This window comes from Pseudoliparis swirei, chromosome 10, assembly GCF_029220125.1.
Source record: "Pseudoliparis swirei isolate HS2019 ecotype Mariana Trench chromosome 10, NWPU_hadal_v1, whole genome shotgun sequence".
In the NCBI taxonomy this organism is placed as follows: domain Eukaryota; kingdom Metazoa; phylum Chordata; class Actinopteri; order Perciformes; family Liparidae; genus Pseudoliparis; species Pseudoliparis swirei.
In genome coordinates, this window is record NC_079397.1 from 17,105,676 (window position 1) to 17,126,369 (window position 20,694).

General features: G+C 45.6%; 1 protein-coding gene across 1 annotated transcript in view; it reads right to left on the bottom strand.

Moving 5' to 3' along the window:
• Positions 1–10,203: 10,203 nt before the first annotated feature.
• LOC130200913 (NXPE family member 3-like) overlaps positions 10,204–20,694 on the bottom strand; it is a 20,997-nt gene continuing 10,506 nt past the window's right edge. The window contains exons 4-8 of the mRNA XM_056425486.1: positions 14,586–15,074; positions 13,043–13,335; positions 12,341–12,411; positions 11,358–11,561; positions 10,204–11,275 (exon numbers count right to left, since the gene is read on the bottom strand). Coding sequence (XP_056281461.1) covers positions 10,722–11,275; positions 11,358–11,561; positions 12,341–12,411; positions 13,043–13,335; positions 14,586–15,074 — 1,611 coding nt within the window. The 3' untranslated portion in view covers positions 10,204–10,721. The remainder of the gene's footprint in view (positions 11,276–11,357; positions 11,562–12,340; positions 12,412–13,042; positions 13,336–14,585; positions 15,075–20,694) is intronic.

The following is a 20,694-nucleotide window of genomic DNA, read 5'->3' on the forward strand; positions in this document are numbered from 1 at the left end:
TCAGTTCAGCAGGAGGAGACACGTCAGAGACTGGCAGGTAAATCGGCAGGAAGGGAACATTCAATTTAAATATAATATTTTTGTATGATATTTGTATATTTTATATATTGTATTGTATATTTTTTCATATTCATTAAAGGTATTCACAAAATAATATATGTATTTTTAAATAATATTATATGACAAATATTATTTTAAAATGTATTTTAAAATATTATTTAAAAACAATAATAATAATATTTTTAAATAATACTTTGAATAAAAAAGATTTTTTCTAAAATTATTTTTAAATGACTTTTTTTTAATGTAAGCATATTTTTTAATATTGTTTTATATATAGAGAATTAATAGAATTAATAAATATATATATATGTATTTATTAATATACATATACACTTTTTATATTCAGAATGCCGGCATCAACACCATGATCCCTCACCGGCTTCCCACCCACAACCAAGATGGAGTCACTGCTGTCCAGAACTGAACCCACAGTCTTTATGATGGTTTTCTTGTGGTTTTATTCCAGCCTTTTAAATCTTAAAATCCCACCAACACCATCGTGTGAGTCTGGTGAACCCATTGACTAACACAATATTGTTTCGTGTGCATTCTAAGAAGAAGCTTTGGGGGCTTTTGGAAGCTAAAGTTCGTCCTCCAACTGTTCTCAAAGTCTGGAGTTCACGTCGAAGTATTCCTGTGACATGAAGCAGAACAACTGCTTTTAGGTGGTGAGAGTCCATCATTGCATCGCGCTCTACATCCAATATCAACAACGATCACAGTGGACATGTGAAATGGAAATCTGTTCAAATCTGAAAGTCTTTCTCTGGTTTTTATTTGTGCAGTCGCCGGGTTCACCCCAACGACTGAATCAAATATTTGACATATGGGAAAAAGACAAGCTGGGAATAGCAACTGAAGTCTTTCCCACGTATAGGCGGCCGACACGGGGCCGCTCAGGTCTACCATGCGGAGTGTGTGTGTGTGTGTGTGTGTGTCTGACCCCCCCCCCCCCCCCATGAGGAGGGGAGCAAACTACCAGCCCAACTCCCTGTGTCCTCTCCTGTAGGTCGGCAAATAAAATACACATGACCACCCCGTCTCTGGACATGGGCTTTTCCCACTATCTTTATTAAGATAGTGGGAAAGCAGAGCCAGAGAGAGAGAGAGAGAGACTAACGAGTCCCAGCAGAGCGAGTGTCTCTGCAGTATCTCTGGGAACAGATGTGTACAGATGTTTGGATCCAGGTCCAGTTTCAAGGCCCCGGCCCACGCCTCTAACGTCTCTCTTTTCTTTCTGCTCCATCCGTGACCTCTAACATCCCAATTAGACCGACAACAGTGCCGTGATACAAACACGCGGCTTCAGCGCAGACCGCTGGCATCGCCGAGTTCCCCGAAATTCAACAAATAGCGGATTAATAGAAAGACGGGGCTTTTTCACGGGAGTAAATCAAGCGACGTCGGGATGGCAGGTCGGCCGTTAAAGATACCAAATGTTTCATTGTTCTGGGACATCGGGGCAATAAAAGCGGCCGAACATTTAGCTCCGTGTAATCAGGTTTTAATGGTGACCCTCCGTCATGCACGCGTATGGAGCTTTACCCTGTTTAAACTTGACCGAGGTCACTTCAGGTTCAGGCTAAAGCAGAACAATAAGGAAAGAAGCGTCAGGCTTAGAAGGATTTATTTTGGGGGTGTTTCTGCTTTTTGGTGAAAAAATGGATTTAAAGAGCTAAAAAATCATCTGGTTGGTTGGAAGTGGAAAGAAAGAACTAAATAGAGATAATTTATTGCGTATTTGTCATTACAAGCGACGCCTTTCACATCGCACATGGTGTTTTGATAGCATGCAAACATATCTATGCAGCTTTCATCGATTATTACCTCAGGAGTAAATTACTGCTGCTGCCATGCAAAGAAATGGGCCATATTGTTTTATTTTAATTTAATATACGTTTTGTGTTTATCTCGTGGCCCTTTCTCACAAATGTTTAAACTTTTTTCTTTTAAGTGTTGGTCGAATAGCATTATAATAATAATGTTATTATTATTATTAATAATAATAATAATAATATTGATATACCCCCTTTAAAAAGAAAGTGCTCTACAGTGAGTCAAGGCAATACATATTTTTTTAAAGAAATTAATATTAAAATTAAATAAATAAATAAAAAACAGACAAACTAAATGATGGGAACCAAAGATCTGCATAAAAGGACACTACTTAAATAATTAATATTTAAGTACTGTAGGGATTGTTAATTACAAGAAATCTCTAATTTTAAAACCCACGATTACAAATCAAAGTGTTGGTGTATAGACGTTGTGATATACAGATAAACAGCAGAAGGATTTAAAGTGTTTACAAGCTGCTCCGTGTCGGAGGCGGCAGACATGTTTACAATAAGACTCTGTTATCAACTATTAATAAACCTTGTGACGAGCTTCTGACCGCAGGTGTAGAACCAGCACCAACTATCCTGAGAAGCTGAGTTCATTGACCTTTAAATCTGATGTCAGTTACTTTTGCATCAATCATGACTTCCATCATCCAGTGGTTCAATACGCCGAGGATACCTCTGTCTGGGAGCAAAATGCGGAAAACAAAAGGGGCCCCAGTCACGTGCTCTGCGGTCTTTTCTGTGTTCGCGGACGGGTCACGGGACTTTCACCCAGGAGGCCGCCGTGCGTATCCCCGTCCCGGCCAGAGAGCCCATGTGGTTTACGAATTATAACAAGTTGGGAATGAGAAACACGGACAGCAACAACAAGCAAATAAATACCGAAACGTGTTCCCGCATGAGGCGCCCTCGTGTTCTGTTCATGAGTACGACACGTTTCAGCCCTTTTACACAAATGTTACAAATTGACTTCAACATTTAGAGTTCTAAGAGCAACTGGCGTCAAAGTCCCCGGGGGCATGTTTTACGGACTGCTTTATGTTAATAATTCTTGAATTTAACATGAACAAAATTAATTGAAGTTTCTTTATTGCCATATGTTCAGTTGTCAGGATTTGCCTCTAACATATATTCAGGTCTAGTTGTTTTACCTGTAACGAATTGTTTAATACATTTCTAGATAATTGTCCTTTATCACCATGAAGCTTAAAGAGGATGTTATCCATATCTCCCTAAATCGTGTTTTTCCCTGTTGGATGAAGACAAACGAGCCAACAATAAGTGTGTGACCGGCGCTAAAGGGAGAGAACAACTTAGTGTCTGTTATCACCGGGCAGATCTCCTGTTTTATCCGCCGGGCTCGCGTCTCACTATCGGCGCTGCAGCATGACAACCGTGAAATGAGACTTTCCCAGACTGTCACACTCTTCTTTTAGATCGGCATCATTGATAAAAAAATACTGACCATGCTTTCACTAACATTAAGAGGGCTTTACCCTAACCCCGACGACTCTGATGAAACGGGATCAACTGGGCGGTGATGGGGAACTCCAGTCGGACAACGGACGCCATTCATCAAGTAGTTTCGTCACGCCAACATCCTCTTGCCCCCCCCCCCCCCCACCAACGTGACATCAAAGCGGTTGTCCTGCATTTTCACCACTCATTATTAGTGAAAGGACCTAGACTAACCATTCAAAAAAGCACTTTAAGACTACTTGTCCTCATTCATACGCCGATGGGAGGGGCTACGGGACCACCTGCCCAACACTAACATGCATACACATACACACACATTCAAGTGCCTTGCCCAAGGACACATCGACTAGCGGAGCCGGGGATCGAACCGCCGGTCCTCTGATTGGAGGACGCCCCTGCTGAACCACAGTCGTCCAATCGGCCGCTCACTCCTCCAATGACCGACTGGAAAAAACCCAAACCACAAATTTCAATCGGCAGGGCTGAAAACAAACGCTAACTAGCCTGGTTGAGCTAACGGAAGAACCGACACCACCAATGCGATTGAGGTTCTGTCGAGGTCCCGGTCACGGTCCCGGTGGCGGTCTCCGAAGCCTCACCCTTCGAGAATGTCGGGCAGCGGCGTGGAGGACGCGGCGAGGATTCCTTGGGGAAACTCTTGTGGCGACACCGGCTGCCGAACACCAACGGAAGGGCTCCAAACCGCCGTTAGCCGTGGAGATATGACGAGGGTCGGTGATTCACGCCGCCGTCGTCGACTCATCTCAGTGGGAACGAGTCGGCACTCACAGTACTGATGAGTGTCAGGATGTCCTGTGGAACAGATTATTCACATCTGACTCGCTCTGGTTGTTTATCTGCTGGAGATCAAGACCAAACTGAGACAGAAAGACCTCCTCTGTTGAGCGGGGGCTTCCAAGCGTAAACCACTCATCAATCCGTCGTGGGTTCTATCGCTCCGACTTCATTGAGATGTGATGAAAACAGTTATTTGTGACTTAGATTTCTACTTTTGTTTGTTTACTTTCCCAACCACACGGCCCTCTTTCAACTTAAAGCGCCCGAGTTGCACACCGACAGGCGGGATGTCAGCAGGTGTGAAACGTTGATGACATCTTCCGGCTCACTTTATGAAAATCCCACCGGGCCGGATTACCAACGTGGGAAACCGGAGCTTTTATTATTTAGGTTGTGGTCTTTCTAAACGTGGGGGACGTTTAGGATACACTGAGCTCCTCTCTCCTCTCCTTATGGATGCATTTTCATTTTCATTGACATCTATTGATCATCTGGTCACATGACATCTATTGTTCATCTGGTCACATGACATCTATTGTTCATCTAGTCACATGACATCTATTGTTCATCTGGTCACATGACATCTATTGTTCATCTGGTCACATGACATCTATTGTCCATCTGGTCACATGACATCTATTGGTCATCTGGTCACATGACATCTATTGTTCATCTGGTCACATGACATCTATTGTTCATCTGGTCACATGACATCTATTGTTCATCTGGTCACATGACATCTATTGTTCATCTGGTCACATGACATCTATTGTTCATCTGGTCACATGACATCTATTGTTCATCTGGTCACATGACATCTATTGTTCATCTGGTCACATGACATCTATTGTTCATCTAGTCACATGACATATATTGTTCATCTATTGTTCATCTGGTCACATGACATCTATTGGTCATCTGGTCACATGACATATATTGTTCATCTATTGTTCATCTGGTCACATGACATCTATTGTTCATCTAGTCACATGACATATATTGTTCATCTATTGTTCATCTGGTTACATGACATCTATTGGTCATCTGGTCACATGACATCTATTGTCCATCTGGTCACATGACATCTATTGTTCATCTAGTCACATGACATCTATTGTTCATCTGGTCACATGACATCTATTGTTCATCTAGTCACATGACATATATTGTTCATCTGGTCACATGACATCTATTGTTCATCTATTGTTCATCTGGTCACATGACATCTATTGTTCATCTGGTCACATGACATCTATTGTTCATCTGGTCACATGACATCTATTGTTCATCTGGTCACATGACATCTATTGTTCATCTGGTCACATGACATCTATTGTTCATCTATTGTTCATCTGGTCACATGACATCTATTGGTCATCTGGTCACATGACATCTATTGTTCATCTGGTCACATGACATCTATTGTTCATCTGGTCACATGACATCTATTGGTCATCTGGTCACATGACATCTATTGTTCATCTGGTCACATGACATCTATTGTTCATCTGGTCACATGACATCTATTGGTCCTCCTCTGTTCTCTCCTGAAGGGTTCTTCACTTTTTATCCCCGTGAAATGTTTCTTTCTATTTCTGTTGAGTTGTTCCTGATCCGATGTGAGGTCAAAGGTCAGGGATGTCTATGTGTACAGGTTATAAATCCCTCTGAGGGGAGTTTGTAATTTGTGACATCGGGCTGAACAAAATAAACTGAATTGAATGAAACAAAAAAGGGCTGAAGAGCCCCCCCCCCCCCCCCCAACCAATGTTGCATTTAAAAAAAGAATGAAGATAAAATCTAACGTGAATCCCCATTTGACGTGTCATGGATGTAATAGGAAGTTTTCCTGAAAATGCAGGAGGAACACAAACGATACTCCAGGAGCACAGTGAATGTATTTATCCCCCCCCCCCCCGTTTCCCAGCAGCCCATGAACACTTAAAGCATGGACTCTCGCCGCGTGACCCCGGGGAGACATCCCGGGACCAGCAGTCCATGCGGTTTAGCTGTGGAGTTATAATAAAGTTTATTCTGCTTTTCGACATATAGGAAAGTGGACTTCTCGAAGCGCCGACGAGACAAAAAACGACGTTCCCAGATAACGATATTATGTTGTCGATGAAGCATCCGAGGAGACGTCTCCCCTCCCCAGATTACATTTGTTTTTAACCTTCAGAATACATTTTCTAATCATCAGCGGAAGTCTTCAAGGAGCTCTTTGCGCAGCACAATAAGCCGGCCGGCCTCCAGCCACTCCGCTTCTTCTCATCCTACGTTGACCACAATACCGGCAGACGTCGAGAATATGAAAGGCATATTTCTCTCGATTTAGAGGCTTCCAGCGTTGTTCTCACAACCGGGAACTTCCACAAATAGAAACCAGAACAAGGTCTCTGACCCTCTCACTCGCAGCCTGGGACTGTCCTTCTGGAAATGAACCTCTTGATCGTGGCGTGTTGATTGACAGTTGGCTTTCGTCCTGAGGTTTGTCGGTTTGCTTGACTCTTCTTCGTTGGTATTAGACGTCACATTATTTGAGTGTAATCAGAAGAATAGTTCACTTCATTCACATTCTTACTTATTACCTCATGTTTTGTGTGTTTGATGTCTCACATCTCGACTTAAAACCTGGTTCTTCACATTAAACTCCACAGCACCATCTAGTGGCCACGGGTAGTACTATCTGTCTCTCAGACACATTTACATCACTTGGACTCATTTATAACGTGTGTAACAAGATTAATAGTTCACATTATTCACATTGTTAAATTAATGATTTTCAGAATTAGCTCATGTGTTGTATGTATGATGTATCTGCACTTAAACCTTCATCCTAAACTCCACAGCACCATCTAGTGGCCACAGGTAGTATTCTCTGTCTCAGACTCACACGTGACTCCTTCGCGTCACATTTCAGTGACCAGAAAACTTAAAGATTGAAGGCTTGTTCTAAAACGGACAGGATCTGAGATATTATAAATTGTCTAACAACAAATGCATTATTCTAATTCGGTTCACAGGGTAAAGAAATGGACACTGCAGCCATGAGAACATGTTTTACCTTCAATCTGGAAAATGGAAAAAAAACTCCCTGGAATCAACTGCAATGTGGAATTATTATTTATTAAAACCAAGCTCACCTCCACAGATGGCATTTTAACAAATAGTATATATATATATTAATTTGTAAAAATATATATATATATATTGATATATATATAATTTTTTGATATAAAGATATATATATAAAAATGATGAATATATAATATATATATAGAGAGAGATAATATTTGTATATATACTACATGTTAAAATGCCATCTGTTGGGCATTATATATCTATATACACACATAGCATATATATATGCTGTATATAGACATATACATGTATATATATATATATATATATATATGTCCATATATACAGTATATATATATATACACTGTCCAGCACCGTATCAGGAATTAAGTTGTACTCTCACGTCCGTCATCATCACTTGCATTCAATGCATTGTTTTGCATTAATATGGTTCATTCCTTCTTCTTTGAGGGTTTTAGTCCAAACAGAAACAACCTGTGTGGCGTCCAAACACAAACATGTCTCAAACATCTCAAGAGGCCAGAAGCATGTCCACCTCCCTCTCATAGAGCTCTAGCTGCATTACTGTAAGTGTCCAGCAGGTGGCACCAACGCTGCAAAGACACACTCAGGTTAACAGAGTTCATACAGAGCAAGTTCTTCTTCTCTTTGTGTGCAGCGCTGGGCTCCAGTCAGGACCTCAGCTCATGTTAAGGGAGCAGATGATGATATTTGACTTCCTTATTCACCGCCTCTCATGCAACTGAAACACATCACAACAATAAACTTGTGAAGATTGTTAACTTCATTTATAACTAAATCAAGTTACAAGTGATCCAAATATAAATGTATTTGTTAAAACCAATGGCTTCCTGAAGTGCAGACGAAATATTGTTTTACTTTCGTAACTTTTAATTTATTTTGCGAAAATGGAAACTCCCAAACTCACTCTGTACTGCTCCTTTTATTGGAGCAGCATCAGCTGCCGGCTGAACGCCAATCAGCCGAGGCCAATTAGAGACCCCGCCCCTCTAGCTGCCACACACCCCCACCGCCCGATTTAGGCCGGGGCTCCATCCGGCCTAACCTACTCCCCCCCATGAGCACGGGGTGGAGGAGGGACTCTGGGGGACCGGGCTCAGGGGAACCGGGGTTAGGAGGAGGGGGTGCTGGGGGACCGGGCTCAGGAGGAGGGGGCTCTGGGGTTGGCCAGGATGGGGGACGGGGAGCTGAAGCCCGCCAGGACGGGGAACTGGGACGGGGCAGGGGTAACTGGAGACGCCGACAGGACGCGGGGTACAGGGGTCAGCCTTCACGCCGATGGATCCCGGGGAACATGGGTTGGCAGCGCCAACGGGTCACAGGGTTCACGGGTCGGCAGCACCGACGGGTCACAGGGTTCAGGGGTCGGCTGCAGCGAAGGGTCCCGGGGATCGGGGGTCGGCAGTGGCGACGGGTCACGGGGAGCAAGGGCCAGCCACAGCTGCTCAAGGGCGCAGGTCTGCCTCGCAGACAGGTCCTGGAGGTACCGATACCGAGGTTCTGTTCGGCAACATTCTTTATTTACCAGCAGACCGCAAGACTGCGCCTCTTCTAACTCTCCCAAACTCACTCTGTACTGCTCCCTTTATTGGAGTAGCATCAGCTGCTGGCTGATCGCCAATCAGCCAGAGCAGCTGGATGATTACCAACCAGCCAGCAGCTGAGGCCAATTAGAGACCCTGCCCATCTAGCTCACGCACACACACACTCTTACTCTCACACACACACACACACACACTCACACACACTCACACACACACACAAACTCACACTCTGACTAACACTCTTACTCTCACACACTCAAACTCACACGGCTATCTTGAATCCATTGACTTGGCTGAGTCCGAGTCGGGACACCGATACAACAGGAAGTGGCTGCTGTCGTCTCACAACATCCAAAGCCTCCTGGCAACTTCTCTCCCTTGGAGATTTTGCTCTTTTTCAATCCAGTAGCTGACCTAGAGTCTGTTTGGAGGGCCGTTAATGAGCCCCTGCAGGGAGAGGCCTAATTGGCCTGAGCTGGGGATGATCAGTTAATGAGCGTCTCTGCCCTATATGAGGTGGCATAGGGGTGGAGGCACGAGGGAGCAGAGGCAGTCTGCAGTGGAATAAAAGATATTACCAAATATCATCCTTGTGTCCTCATCCTTAGGTGCTTGGGGGGGGGGGGGGGGGAACCACATGTGACATCCACAAACTGTGTGCCTTAACTGGTCGTGGGGATAAATGGGGTGGGGTGGGGGTCGAGGCGATGATAGTAGAGGACCCGTGATGGCTGTCCGGTCGGGAGTCGAAGGCTGGTGAGTATGGGTTGGTCTTCCTGCGCAAGGAACCGAAAGTGAGTCGGTGGTCAGGTTGACGCCTTGGATGGAAGGCTTGTATGTTATGTCGAAGCTTTATCTGAATAGATTGCAACGGTGTTGGACCGTTCGTGTATGCCTCGGGATGACTGCGTCTTTGGGTTAGTGGTTAGCAGGTCGTATTGTTTATTTATTTGAGGAAGGAGAAACTAGACGCGTGATGAGGTCGGTAGTCGGGCGTGCTGGAGCAAGTAATGCGGTGGCTAAAGTGAAGCTGGTAGGTGGGGAATGAGTCGGAAGGACCCTGGAATAGTACTCAGCATTTTGGTCGTGACGGGATGAGTGTGGATGTGTTGAGGTCTGGGCAAAGAAATTGCAAGGTGAGATGTCTCTGGTACAGAGGCAGCTCGTGAAGGGGTGGGATACGACCTGGAGAGGATGCGTCGTGACGTCATCGCAGCTGCGACTGACGCGGCGGAGGGATACCCGGAAGTGCTCCGCCTGAGATCGAGAGTTGCGTTTGCCGGTCCGTGAATGCTTTGGAAAGTTTCGTTTTTTCATCAGGCTGATGGTTTTGCGTTCGATGGTTGCGCTCTTCGGTTGGGGGACTGCGCGCCCGCGAAGAGGGATTTGTAGACGCCGTCGGAATGGTGAGATGAGGTGGCGAGGGGCGTGGTGGATGCCGAAGTCGGGAGCTCCGGCGGGATGAAGAGTGGCGTGGCGGAAGGCAATTATGGGAATCTGCGGCGGGTGGAAGGGCAGCTGAGCTGTTGGAAGGCGAGGGACAGCGATTTCGGAGTGGTTGGATGATGGGTGCCGAGAGCCACGGGGATCGTGAATGGCCGAAGCAGCCGAGGATGCTGGCGACGAAGCGTGGTAAGAAAAGGAGGAAAACTCCGAGCTTCAGAATGCAGCTGCTCGCCCCTATAGGGTTGTGGAGGACTGTTTGTATCAGGTCAGTAGTTTAATATTGTGCTCGTCCGATGCGCGACATGTCGGAGCTGAGACGAAGAGGGAGTTTATGGGTTCGACGTGTTTAAGTACATAGGGCTCAGATGATTGGCTAAGTAATGGGCGTGGCCTTCCTTCCCGAACTATGTTTCTAAAACACCTTTTAGCCGTCCTTCTGGGGACATACATAGGACAAGAGCTGGTTTACCATGTTCTTAATGATAGGAGGTGGCGGGTGGAGGTTATGCGGCAGGTGGTGGGCCAGGCTCATCTCCCAGGCATCGATCAGATGAACATTCAGTCCTCTGAACACGGCTCTGAGCACCTTGTTGCACTGCAGCGAGTGCCAGTCGCTGTTGCTTATCGCCACGGAAAGCTTCAAAACTTTGGGGTTCCCGGTCCGGATGACGACCAGCGTGTCCGGAGCCCTGTTCAGCAGCCGCACCACCGCCTTGCGGATGCTCTGCAGCCGCCGGATGTAGATCTCCATGGGGAATGAGGCGAAGTGAGCCCAGATGCAAAAAGCTACGACAGTTTCGGGGCCTCCGATTAAGTCATCTAGCTCATTGGCGATGTAATGAAGTTCGCTGGTTGAGACGGGGACGACCCGGATGGGAGGGCCGTGGAAGCGGTACTTCACCAAGATGTTGTGTCCATAGTCCAATAAGATGTACGGTCCAGCTTTTTTCGGGCTGTGCAGGTCAAACTCCTTGAGATCTGAAAGTATGACAGGGGGAACACGTTAAGCTTTGTGGGAACAAAACCAAACGGTTGCATGACATCCGTGAGGATCGGCTACCTGGTAGGGCCGCCTTGAGGAAGTCAAACCACTGCCTGATGGTGGAGTCTCCATACATGTAGACCGCCTTGCCCTTCAGACACGCAGCGATGGAAGACTGGTTGAACTGGCGAACTGGGGGGCCACTTAGCGCTCGCCACAAACCCCCGTAGTAATAACCAGAAGGTCCAGATGTCATGGTGCTGCTCTTCACCATCAGTTGACCTGAGAGGGAGTTAAAAGAATACGGGTGGGTTTGTCCCATGAAAAGACCAAAACCAAGGTTCTAACCCTAACCCTAGCTTCTGTCAGTCTGCCCCAGGGCAGCTGTGGCTACTGATGTAGCTTACCACCACCGGTATGACTGTGTGTGTATGACGACTGGACTCTGGACTCTGTAAAGCGACTTTGGGTACTAAGAGAAGCGCTATATAAGACAAAGGATTATTGTGTTCTATCTCTTACTCCTGAGAGACTAGGAACACTGATAAAAGCTGAAGCCACATTCCTAACTGTTAGCCACATGCTCCATAATCCCAGCACTCTTTTCCAAATTGGACTGATTACTGTTCATCTCTCTTCAGAAGAATGCTGCTCGGAAGAATGAAGTATGCTCTTTCCTGAGCTTTCTTACCTTTCTTCGTACGTATGAGTGAACCACAACAAATTCATCGAGATAGAAATGAAAGTTCTTCTCTGCATTTGACCCATCCTTATTTATTAAGGAGCAGTGGTCTGCAAGTGAAGCGCCCGGGGGTTTCTGTGTCTTGCTCAAGGACACTTGGACATCGATGTGGAGTCAGATCAGTCTCAATAATTGCAAATGCACACAGAGAGACTCACAAATGCAAACACAAAGACTCACAAATGCAAACACAAAGATTCACAAATGCAGTGCGATCCAAAAGCAAATCTTAATTTATTTATGTGTGCACTGAATGTATTTGTGAATCGTTCCGTGAGCATTTGTGAGTCTGTGTGTTTGCATCTGTGAGTCTCTTTACCTTCTTTCTGTGGCAACACGGTGACACTAGAAGGTCCAGAAGTCCGAATGAAGACTTTCAAGTTAAGACCTCTGAGGAAAAGCACAGACAACATATCTCAGAAATACACGACAACATTAAGAACATACATTTGATCAGACGCAACAGGCAGCTGCTTCATGCTGGAAAGCTGATTAACCAATTAACCGTACTGGGAATGTATTTTACCTTCATAGAAACAATGGATCAATGGGCCAATGGGTCAATGGGTCAATGAGCCAATGGGTCAATGACTCAATGGTTCAATACGCCAATGGGTCAATGGTTCAATTGTTAAATGGGCCAATGGGTCAATGGTTCAATGGGTCAATGGACCAATGGGCCAATGGGCCAATGGGTCAATGGGTCAATGGTACAATGGGTCAATGGGTCAATGGGCCAATGGGTCAATGGTCCAATGGTTCAATGGATCAATGGACCAATGGGCCAATGGGCCAATGGGTCAATGGGTCAATGGTACAATGGGTCAATGGGTCAATGAGTCAATGAGTCAATGGGCCAATGGGTCAATGGGCCAATGGGTCAATGAGTCAATGGTACAATGGGTCAATGGGTCAATGAGTCAATGAGTCAATGGGCCAATGGGTCAATGGGTCAACTATTTGTTTGATCCTTACATTTTTAAAGCTCTTCAGGGTCAACACATGCCTCTTCGCCCCTCACCTTTGGAAGAGCTTCACCTCCTGGGCCTTGATTCGTGGGTCGTGTACTCCCATCGCGTGGTTGATCCTGGCATCACAGCTCAGGTTCTTTGGCTTGTAGCAGAACCACGGCTCCCCCGTCCGGAGGTCCGTGTAGTTGCACATCGGCCCGGTTGGCCGGAGGCAGACGCTACAGACGGTGGTTTCAGAGAGAGCGCCTGAGCGGAAGAGGCTCCTGAAGTAAATCCTGTCCGGCTCTTCTCTGGACAGCCGTTTCAACACTGAGATGGCCTCACTAGGGTGGACCAGAGTCACCTGATTGGATAAACCAGAGTTCACTCACATCAATCAAGACAGATAACGTGAATACGACTTGAAGCTCCACATTCTGTCACATTTATGAAGACGCATGTCTTGAAGTTCTGCACTACATTGACGTCCCACGATGAACCCTAGAGGGTTTTCTATCCATTATATTTGTCTGCTTTCATGTAATCTGCTCATTTTAGCGTGAACAGCTGACCAACTCACAACCTACACAACCAACACAATAACCGAGCCTTGCTTCTAACACCAAGGAGTATGTAGAGGTTGTTGTTTATTTTAAGTTACGCTTATAACTTTAGCTACTGTGTCATATTTCCCCAATATGTGTGAGCCTTCATTGGACACTTCAGTCAAACTATTAACATCAATATTTTTATTAATGTGCACTGTCCCTTATTAAATATACCAAATTAATACATGTAATAAGAAGAAATAAATATTAAATTGAATATGATTGTCTGATTTATATAATCTCAAAAAAATACTTTGAATGTCTAGACTAGAAATAAGTTATAATGGTTAATAGTTGTTTAAAGAAATGTATAATAAATAACCATAAAGAAATAAGAATAACATTGAATATGATTGTCTGTTTTATGTTTTATGTTATATTTTTGTTTTTAAAAAATCTAACAAAACACTTTGAATCGGTAGACTACTGCCTAATAGTCTTATTATTGCCCAATCGTCTTATTATTGCCTAATAGTCTTAATGCCTAATACTCTTATTATTGACTAATAATCTTATTATTGCCATTTTTTTGATAATTGCTCATGTAAGCCTAAATATGTTAGGATATGTAGTTTTTCCTGTTTTATTTTGAAGTCCCTGTCTCGTTTCCTCCCCTGCTCTTCTTCCCTGTGCTTGTCTGTTTCAATCCTGATTGTCTCCACCTGTGTCTCGTTCCCAGTGTATTTAGTAGGTGTCTTTCTGCTTGTTCGGTGTCTGATCGTCGTTGTCTCTGTTCCTGCTCGATCCTAGAAAATAAACCTTGTTTTTGAGAATCTCTTCCTGCTGCGCTTGGGTCCAAACTTTGCCACCCCATAACAAAATAAGTATATTTATTATTTTTGAACAAAGGTTAAATGTTACTTCACAAGTTTCAAAAAGTGCCCCAATTTATTTTGAAATGCCTCTGGAGTTCCGACAGTGGGGCAAAAATGTGCCCCAACAAAATATGTAAATATCTCCCCTGACCTGCAGCAGCAACACATGAACATTAAATCGTCTCCGTCACCTCCACCTGAGCGTCTCCTTCCCAGAGCAAAGAGAAGACGGCCGAGTAGCTGCCGTTCAGGTGATCCACAACCTGCCCGGCAACACCCGCTTGCAGCGTCCTGTTGTGCAGCCGGGCGAGCAGGAAGTCCCCCCCGGACTTCCTGGGACGACCCTGGTGGTCAGAGGTTTGTATGAGGACCTCCAGCTGATCCCCGACACGCCACCGCCCCTCTCTCCTCCCCGGGAGGATGGTGAAGCTGCTGTGGGCCGCGTCACTCGTCTGCTGCAAGGAGATCAGAGCTGGAAGAGGAGGAGTTTCAGGCCAGGAGGAGGAGGCCAGGAGGAGGTGCTCCTCCAGAGCGTCCTGGGGGGTCAGCGGCTGGAAGGAGCAGAAGCTGCGAGCCGTGTGGTGGGGAGAGGAGACTCTCGGGGGGAGGAGGGGGGGGCTGGCTTTAGTCTGGAACTGAGAGAGAGAGAGAGAGAGAGAGAGAGAGATAGAGAGAGAGAGAGAGAGAGAGAGCAATATGCAGCTGTAAAAATAAATATAGCAAAGGGGCAATGATTTATGATTTTAATATTCTTTCAGGGGTTTGATAACAACGGACTAATGGGTCAACAAACTTTTACAATACTTTAATTTTGACACATGATGACACTCACAAACACACACACACACTCACACACACACACTCACTCACACACACACACACACACACACTGCTCCTTAATATCTGAGGATGGGTCAAATGCAGAGAATTTCCCAAATGGATAAATATAATAAATAATAATACTGCATTAAATCTTTATGGCGCTTTTCGAAGTACTCACACCAGGCACGTGCACAGACATTTTGGGGGGCAGGTGCTCAAACCAAAAAAAAGGGCACCCAATGCCAAAAAACAATTCTGACAGTTGAAGCATAAGCAGCATGACACTGATGATGCAATACATCCTCGACCTGCGTTTCCTCTGGGCAGCATCAGACCACTAGCTTACATGTTCTTTATGAATAAAGATGAATTATTATATAGCAACCACAGTACACGCGTTCTGATTGGCTAATGGGTCGTCATGCCAGCCACGTATTGCCCTCCTCGCTGGTCTGATACGGATCCGTATTGCCGTCTTACGTCATTTAAGACATCAACAGACATCCCTCTGAACAATACCAGAGGCCTTATGGGTTTTTTTTAGTCTGGCCACGCAAATCCTAGACAAGCCCGTTAAATAGAACCGAATAAGAATTCACTCTCTCTCTCTCTCTCTCTCTCTCTCTCTAACTCTCTTCTCTCTCTCTCCTCTCTCTTTCTTCTTTCATCTCGCTTCTCTCTCTCTCCCTCTCTCTATTCTCTCTCTTCTCTCTCTATTCTCTAAACATAACTAACGTCAGTAAACAGCTGCAAGGCTTTGAAATCACGGATTTCGTGAGTTTTTGTTTGTTTATTTGTTTAGGAAACGTCGGACCAGTTGTGACGTCATGTTTTCAGCAGCGCTAATGTTGTGGTTGATTTATCACAAAACAACGTCAGGGGACAAACACCGTCATGACCTGTGTGTCTGGTGCTGCGGGTCAGAGGAGAAGGAGGTGCAGCCGTTCGGTGGCGCGAGGAGCACTGCGCGGAGGAGGAAGTGGAGGAGGAGGAGGAGGGAGGGGCGCGGCGGGGGGAGGATGGGGGGGTGCACGTGAGCTTGTGAGCGCCGCGGAGCATGTCGGGGCGAAGTTCTCAGATAAATGCCCCGTCGGATATTAAAACACATTTTGGGGGACTTGATGACAGAGAGAGTAACTTTTATTCTTAAATACTGATGAATGAAAAAAGTGGGCTCCAGCAAAAAGGGCACTTTTCTCATCCAGGGCAAAAGGGCTGGTGCTTGAGCACCACTAGGGCTCTATCTGTGCACGTGCCTGACTCACACTCACTCACACTCACTCTCACACACACACACTCACACACTCTTACACTCACACTCTAACACTCACACACATGGATAAATATAATAAATAATAATACTGCACAACATTTTTCTCACGCTTTTCGTTTTACTCAAAGACGCTTTACGTCACGATTAAAACATCCTGGAAGCTATACAATAAAAATAACTAAAATTACAATAACAACAGATAAAAGCCAATAAGAACGGAGATAACACAATCCAGAAAGTGAAAGCAGTCGTGAACAGTTGGGTTCTGATTTGGGATTTGAGGAAATCAATGAAAGTTCCAGAGGGAGGGGCAGAAATGGAGAAGGCTCCGCCCCCCCAGGTCCGGTGCTTGGTAAACATAGGATATATTATTATATTAGAATAGATATTCCTTTATTAGTCCCACAGTGGGGACATTTCAGGTGTAATTAGAGAATTAATACAAAATAAAACACAAAACACAATATTAAATATACAGAGGAAACTAAATACACAAGGCAGTGACCAAAGTGAGTTTCCAGCAAGTTAAAGTTTTTATTTACATATATTTAAGTATTATATTTATTATAAAGAATAGAATACCGCCAGCTTTTTACTTTACAGGATCTGCTGCTGTCAGCAAGTCTGTTACGAGCTCAGACACTTAGGAAGTAGGACCCAATTGCACGACCCGGGAGACAGAGATAAAGTATTTGTAAGTACTTTATTTTTCGGTTCTGCAGTGAACAAAATGAAAGCGCTCACGTAGTGAGGGATCAAAAACTTTTCAAGAGCACAACATAACCCGACCTGATCATGGCAAAAGACCAGACAAACTGACAAGGAACACTGGGAGACAGGGGAATTTAAGCACATGGTAACAAGACACAGGTGGGACCAATCAGGGGCGGGGCTGACACTGATGAGCATAGGAGACAGGTGTGATGACAGGTGAAAACAATCAGGAAGCCTGGAATGAGAGAAAGCGAACATAAATGACCTGAACCTCTCTAGCATATCTGTCGGTGCACAACAGTACCCCCCCCTCTAGGGCCAACTCCTGATGGCCCAGGCTGATTGTAAAAGTCGTGGATAAGAGTCTTGTCTCGATAAATGAAGCAGCTATCCAGCTTCTAGCCTCAGGACCGTAACCCTTCCAGTCTACCAGGAATTGCTTGCCCTCCCTATTACGGACCTCCAGTAGCTTACGGACCTTGTAGCGTCACCCCTTCAAAGAACTGGGGCGGTGGAGGGCTTGGAGGCGGGAACAAGTGTGCTCTCACACCGGCTTGATTCTACTAACGTGAAACGTTGGGTGCACTCTCAAGGTCCTGGGGAGTTGCAAGCGTGACGCCGGGTTGATGACTCTGGACACTGGAAGCGGACCCACAAATCTCGGAGCCAGTTTCTTTGAGGCGACATGGGTGGTAAGTCTTTGGTAGAGCCAAACCTTTGGCCTGGACTGTAGGAGGGCGACCCTGCGATGAACGTCCGCAACAGCCTTCATCCGAGCTGAACTGGAGAAGAGACTGGCGAGCACCAGCCCAAACTCTGCGACAACGTCTGATCATGGCATGTGCCGATGGAACAATCACCTCTTCCTCGTTGTTAGGGAAAAGTGGGCTGGAAACCATTGACACAATGGAATGGAGAGAGACCTGTGGCCGCCGTGGGAAGGGTATTGTGGGCAACCTCGACCCATGTGAGGTGGTCACTCCAGGTGGTCTGGTTCCGGGAGACGAGACAACGTGGCGTAGTCTCTAGTTCTTGGTTCAGGCAGCTCCGACTGTCCATTTGACTGAGGGTGATATCCTGATGACAGGCTGACGGTGGCACCTATGAGTCGACAAAACTCTTTCCAGAAGGCGGAAATGAATTGTGGACCCTGTCGGAAACAATGTCATTAGGGAATCCATGGATCCTGAATCGTGATTCATCATGACCTCTGCGGTGACTTTGGCAGAGGAAGCTTGGTCAATGGGATGAAGTGAGCCATCTTTGAAAATCGATCAACCACTGTTAGAACCGTAGTCTTGCCTCTGGATGAGGAAATCCTGTCACAAAATCCATCGAAATGTGTGGCCAAGGGCGATGGGGAATCGGCAGCGGCTGGAGCAAGCCCATCTTAACTTGAGATGAGGTCTTATTACACGCACACACCGGACAAGCCGCTACATACTCGGCCACATTTTCTTCATGGATGGCCACCAGAAACGTTGTTGAATCCTGAACATTGTTCTTGCTACTCCCGGATGGCACGAAAGCACAGATGAGTGAGCCCAGTGGATGACCTTGGAGTGAAGAGCCTCAGGAACAAACAGCAGATTGTTGGGACACTCGCTAGGCGCTGGATTCATGACATTTGCCTCTTTAACGTCTGACTCCACTTGCCAGGAAAAGGCTCCGATCACCCGGTTAAGTGGAAGGATGGTCTTGGGCTCTACCGCAAGTGGTTCGGGATCGTAAAGGCGAGACAAAGCATCGGGTTTTGATTCTGAGACCGGGACGAAAAGAGAGTGTGAAGTTGAATCTACTAAAGAAAAGTGTCCACCTGGCCTGGCGGGAGTTGAGGCAGCTTAGCCTTTCTGATATATTCTAGATTCTTGTGATCTGTCCAGACTAAAACGGTTGCTCTGCACCCTCTAGCCAGTGTCTCCATTCCTCGAGGGCAGCTTTTACAGCTAACAATTCCTTGTTTCCCACGTCATAATTCCGCTCTGCCGTTGTCAACTTCTGCGACAGGTAAGCACATGGATGCATCTTGTTGTCTTCTGCAGAACGTTGAGACAGTACTCCTCCAATTCCCTCATTGGAAGCATCCACCTCGACCATAAACTGGCGCTGGGGATCTGGAATGGTGAGTATGGGGGCTGATGTGAATCTATCTCTGAGAAGTTTGAAAGCAAGATCCGCCTGGGGGGTCCACTTGAAGGGAACCTTAGGAGAAGTCAGAACATGCAGAGGAGCAGCAACAGAACTGAAATTCCTAATAAACTTCCTATAGAAGTTAGCAAATCCAAGGAACTGCTGAACCTTTTTCCTGGAGTCTGGTGTGGGCCACTGGGATACTGCACTGACTTTCGCAGGATCCATTTGGATATGATTAGGTGAGACTATGTATCCTAAGAAAGACACCTCTTCTGTGTGGAACTCGCACTTCTCTGCCTTGACATATAGCTGATTATCCAGTAGTTTCTGCAAAACTTGGCGGACATGGTTAACATGAGATTTAGCGTCTGGGAGAAAATCAGTATGTCATCCAGATACACAAACACTGAAATATTCAAGAATTCCCAAAACCTCATTCACAAAAGCTTGAAAAACAGCGGTGCATTGCACAGTCAAAAGGCATTACCAAGTACTCATAGTGACCATTCTGAGTGTTGAATCAGTCTTCCACTCATCCCTTGTTTATTCTAACCAAGTGATATGCATTTCTTAAATCCAACTTGGTGAATATCTTGGCCGTTGCAGCAGTTCAAAAGCAGATGACATGAGTGGCAGAGGATAGCGGTTCTTCACCGTAATGTCATTTAGTGGACTGTAGTCTATGCAAGGTCTCAGAGACCCGTCTTTCTTTCCCACAAAGAATCCGCTCCGACTGGAGCGATGAAGGACGGATAATCCCTGATTTGAGTGAAGAGGAGATGTATTCATCCATTGCTGTTCTCTCAGGTCTCGAAATCGAGTAAAGTCTCCCCTTGTGAATGGGGCTCCGGTAAGAGATCAATGGGACAGTCAAAATCTCGGTGAGGAGGTAGCGACAAGGCTTTAGACTTGTTAAACGCTTCTTTTAAATCATGGTAACAGGAAGGTACCTTGTGTAGATCAGGATAGTCAGGGTGATCTATAATGATCCTACTAGAGTCTGTTGGTGCATTAACAGGTTGCAGTTTACACCTGCCCTTACAATCCTCTCCCCATTCCTTAACTTTCCCTGAAGGCCAGTCTATGTGAGGATTGTGGATCTTCAGCCAAGGAAACCCCAAAATAATCGGGTGCTGAGTCGACTCAAAAATATGAAATTGCATGCTCTCGGTATGGTCCTTATTTATAGTAATCCGTATGGGCTCAGTGCAATGGGTAACTGTGAACAACAAGCGGCCGTCTAAGGCACTGGCACTAACAGGATGAGATAAGCGGGACAGTTTTTATTTTAGCTGTTTGACTAGGCCCCAGTCTATAAGGCTTTCGTCAGCCCCTGAGTCTATTAACACACCCTGTCA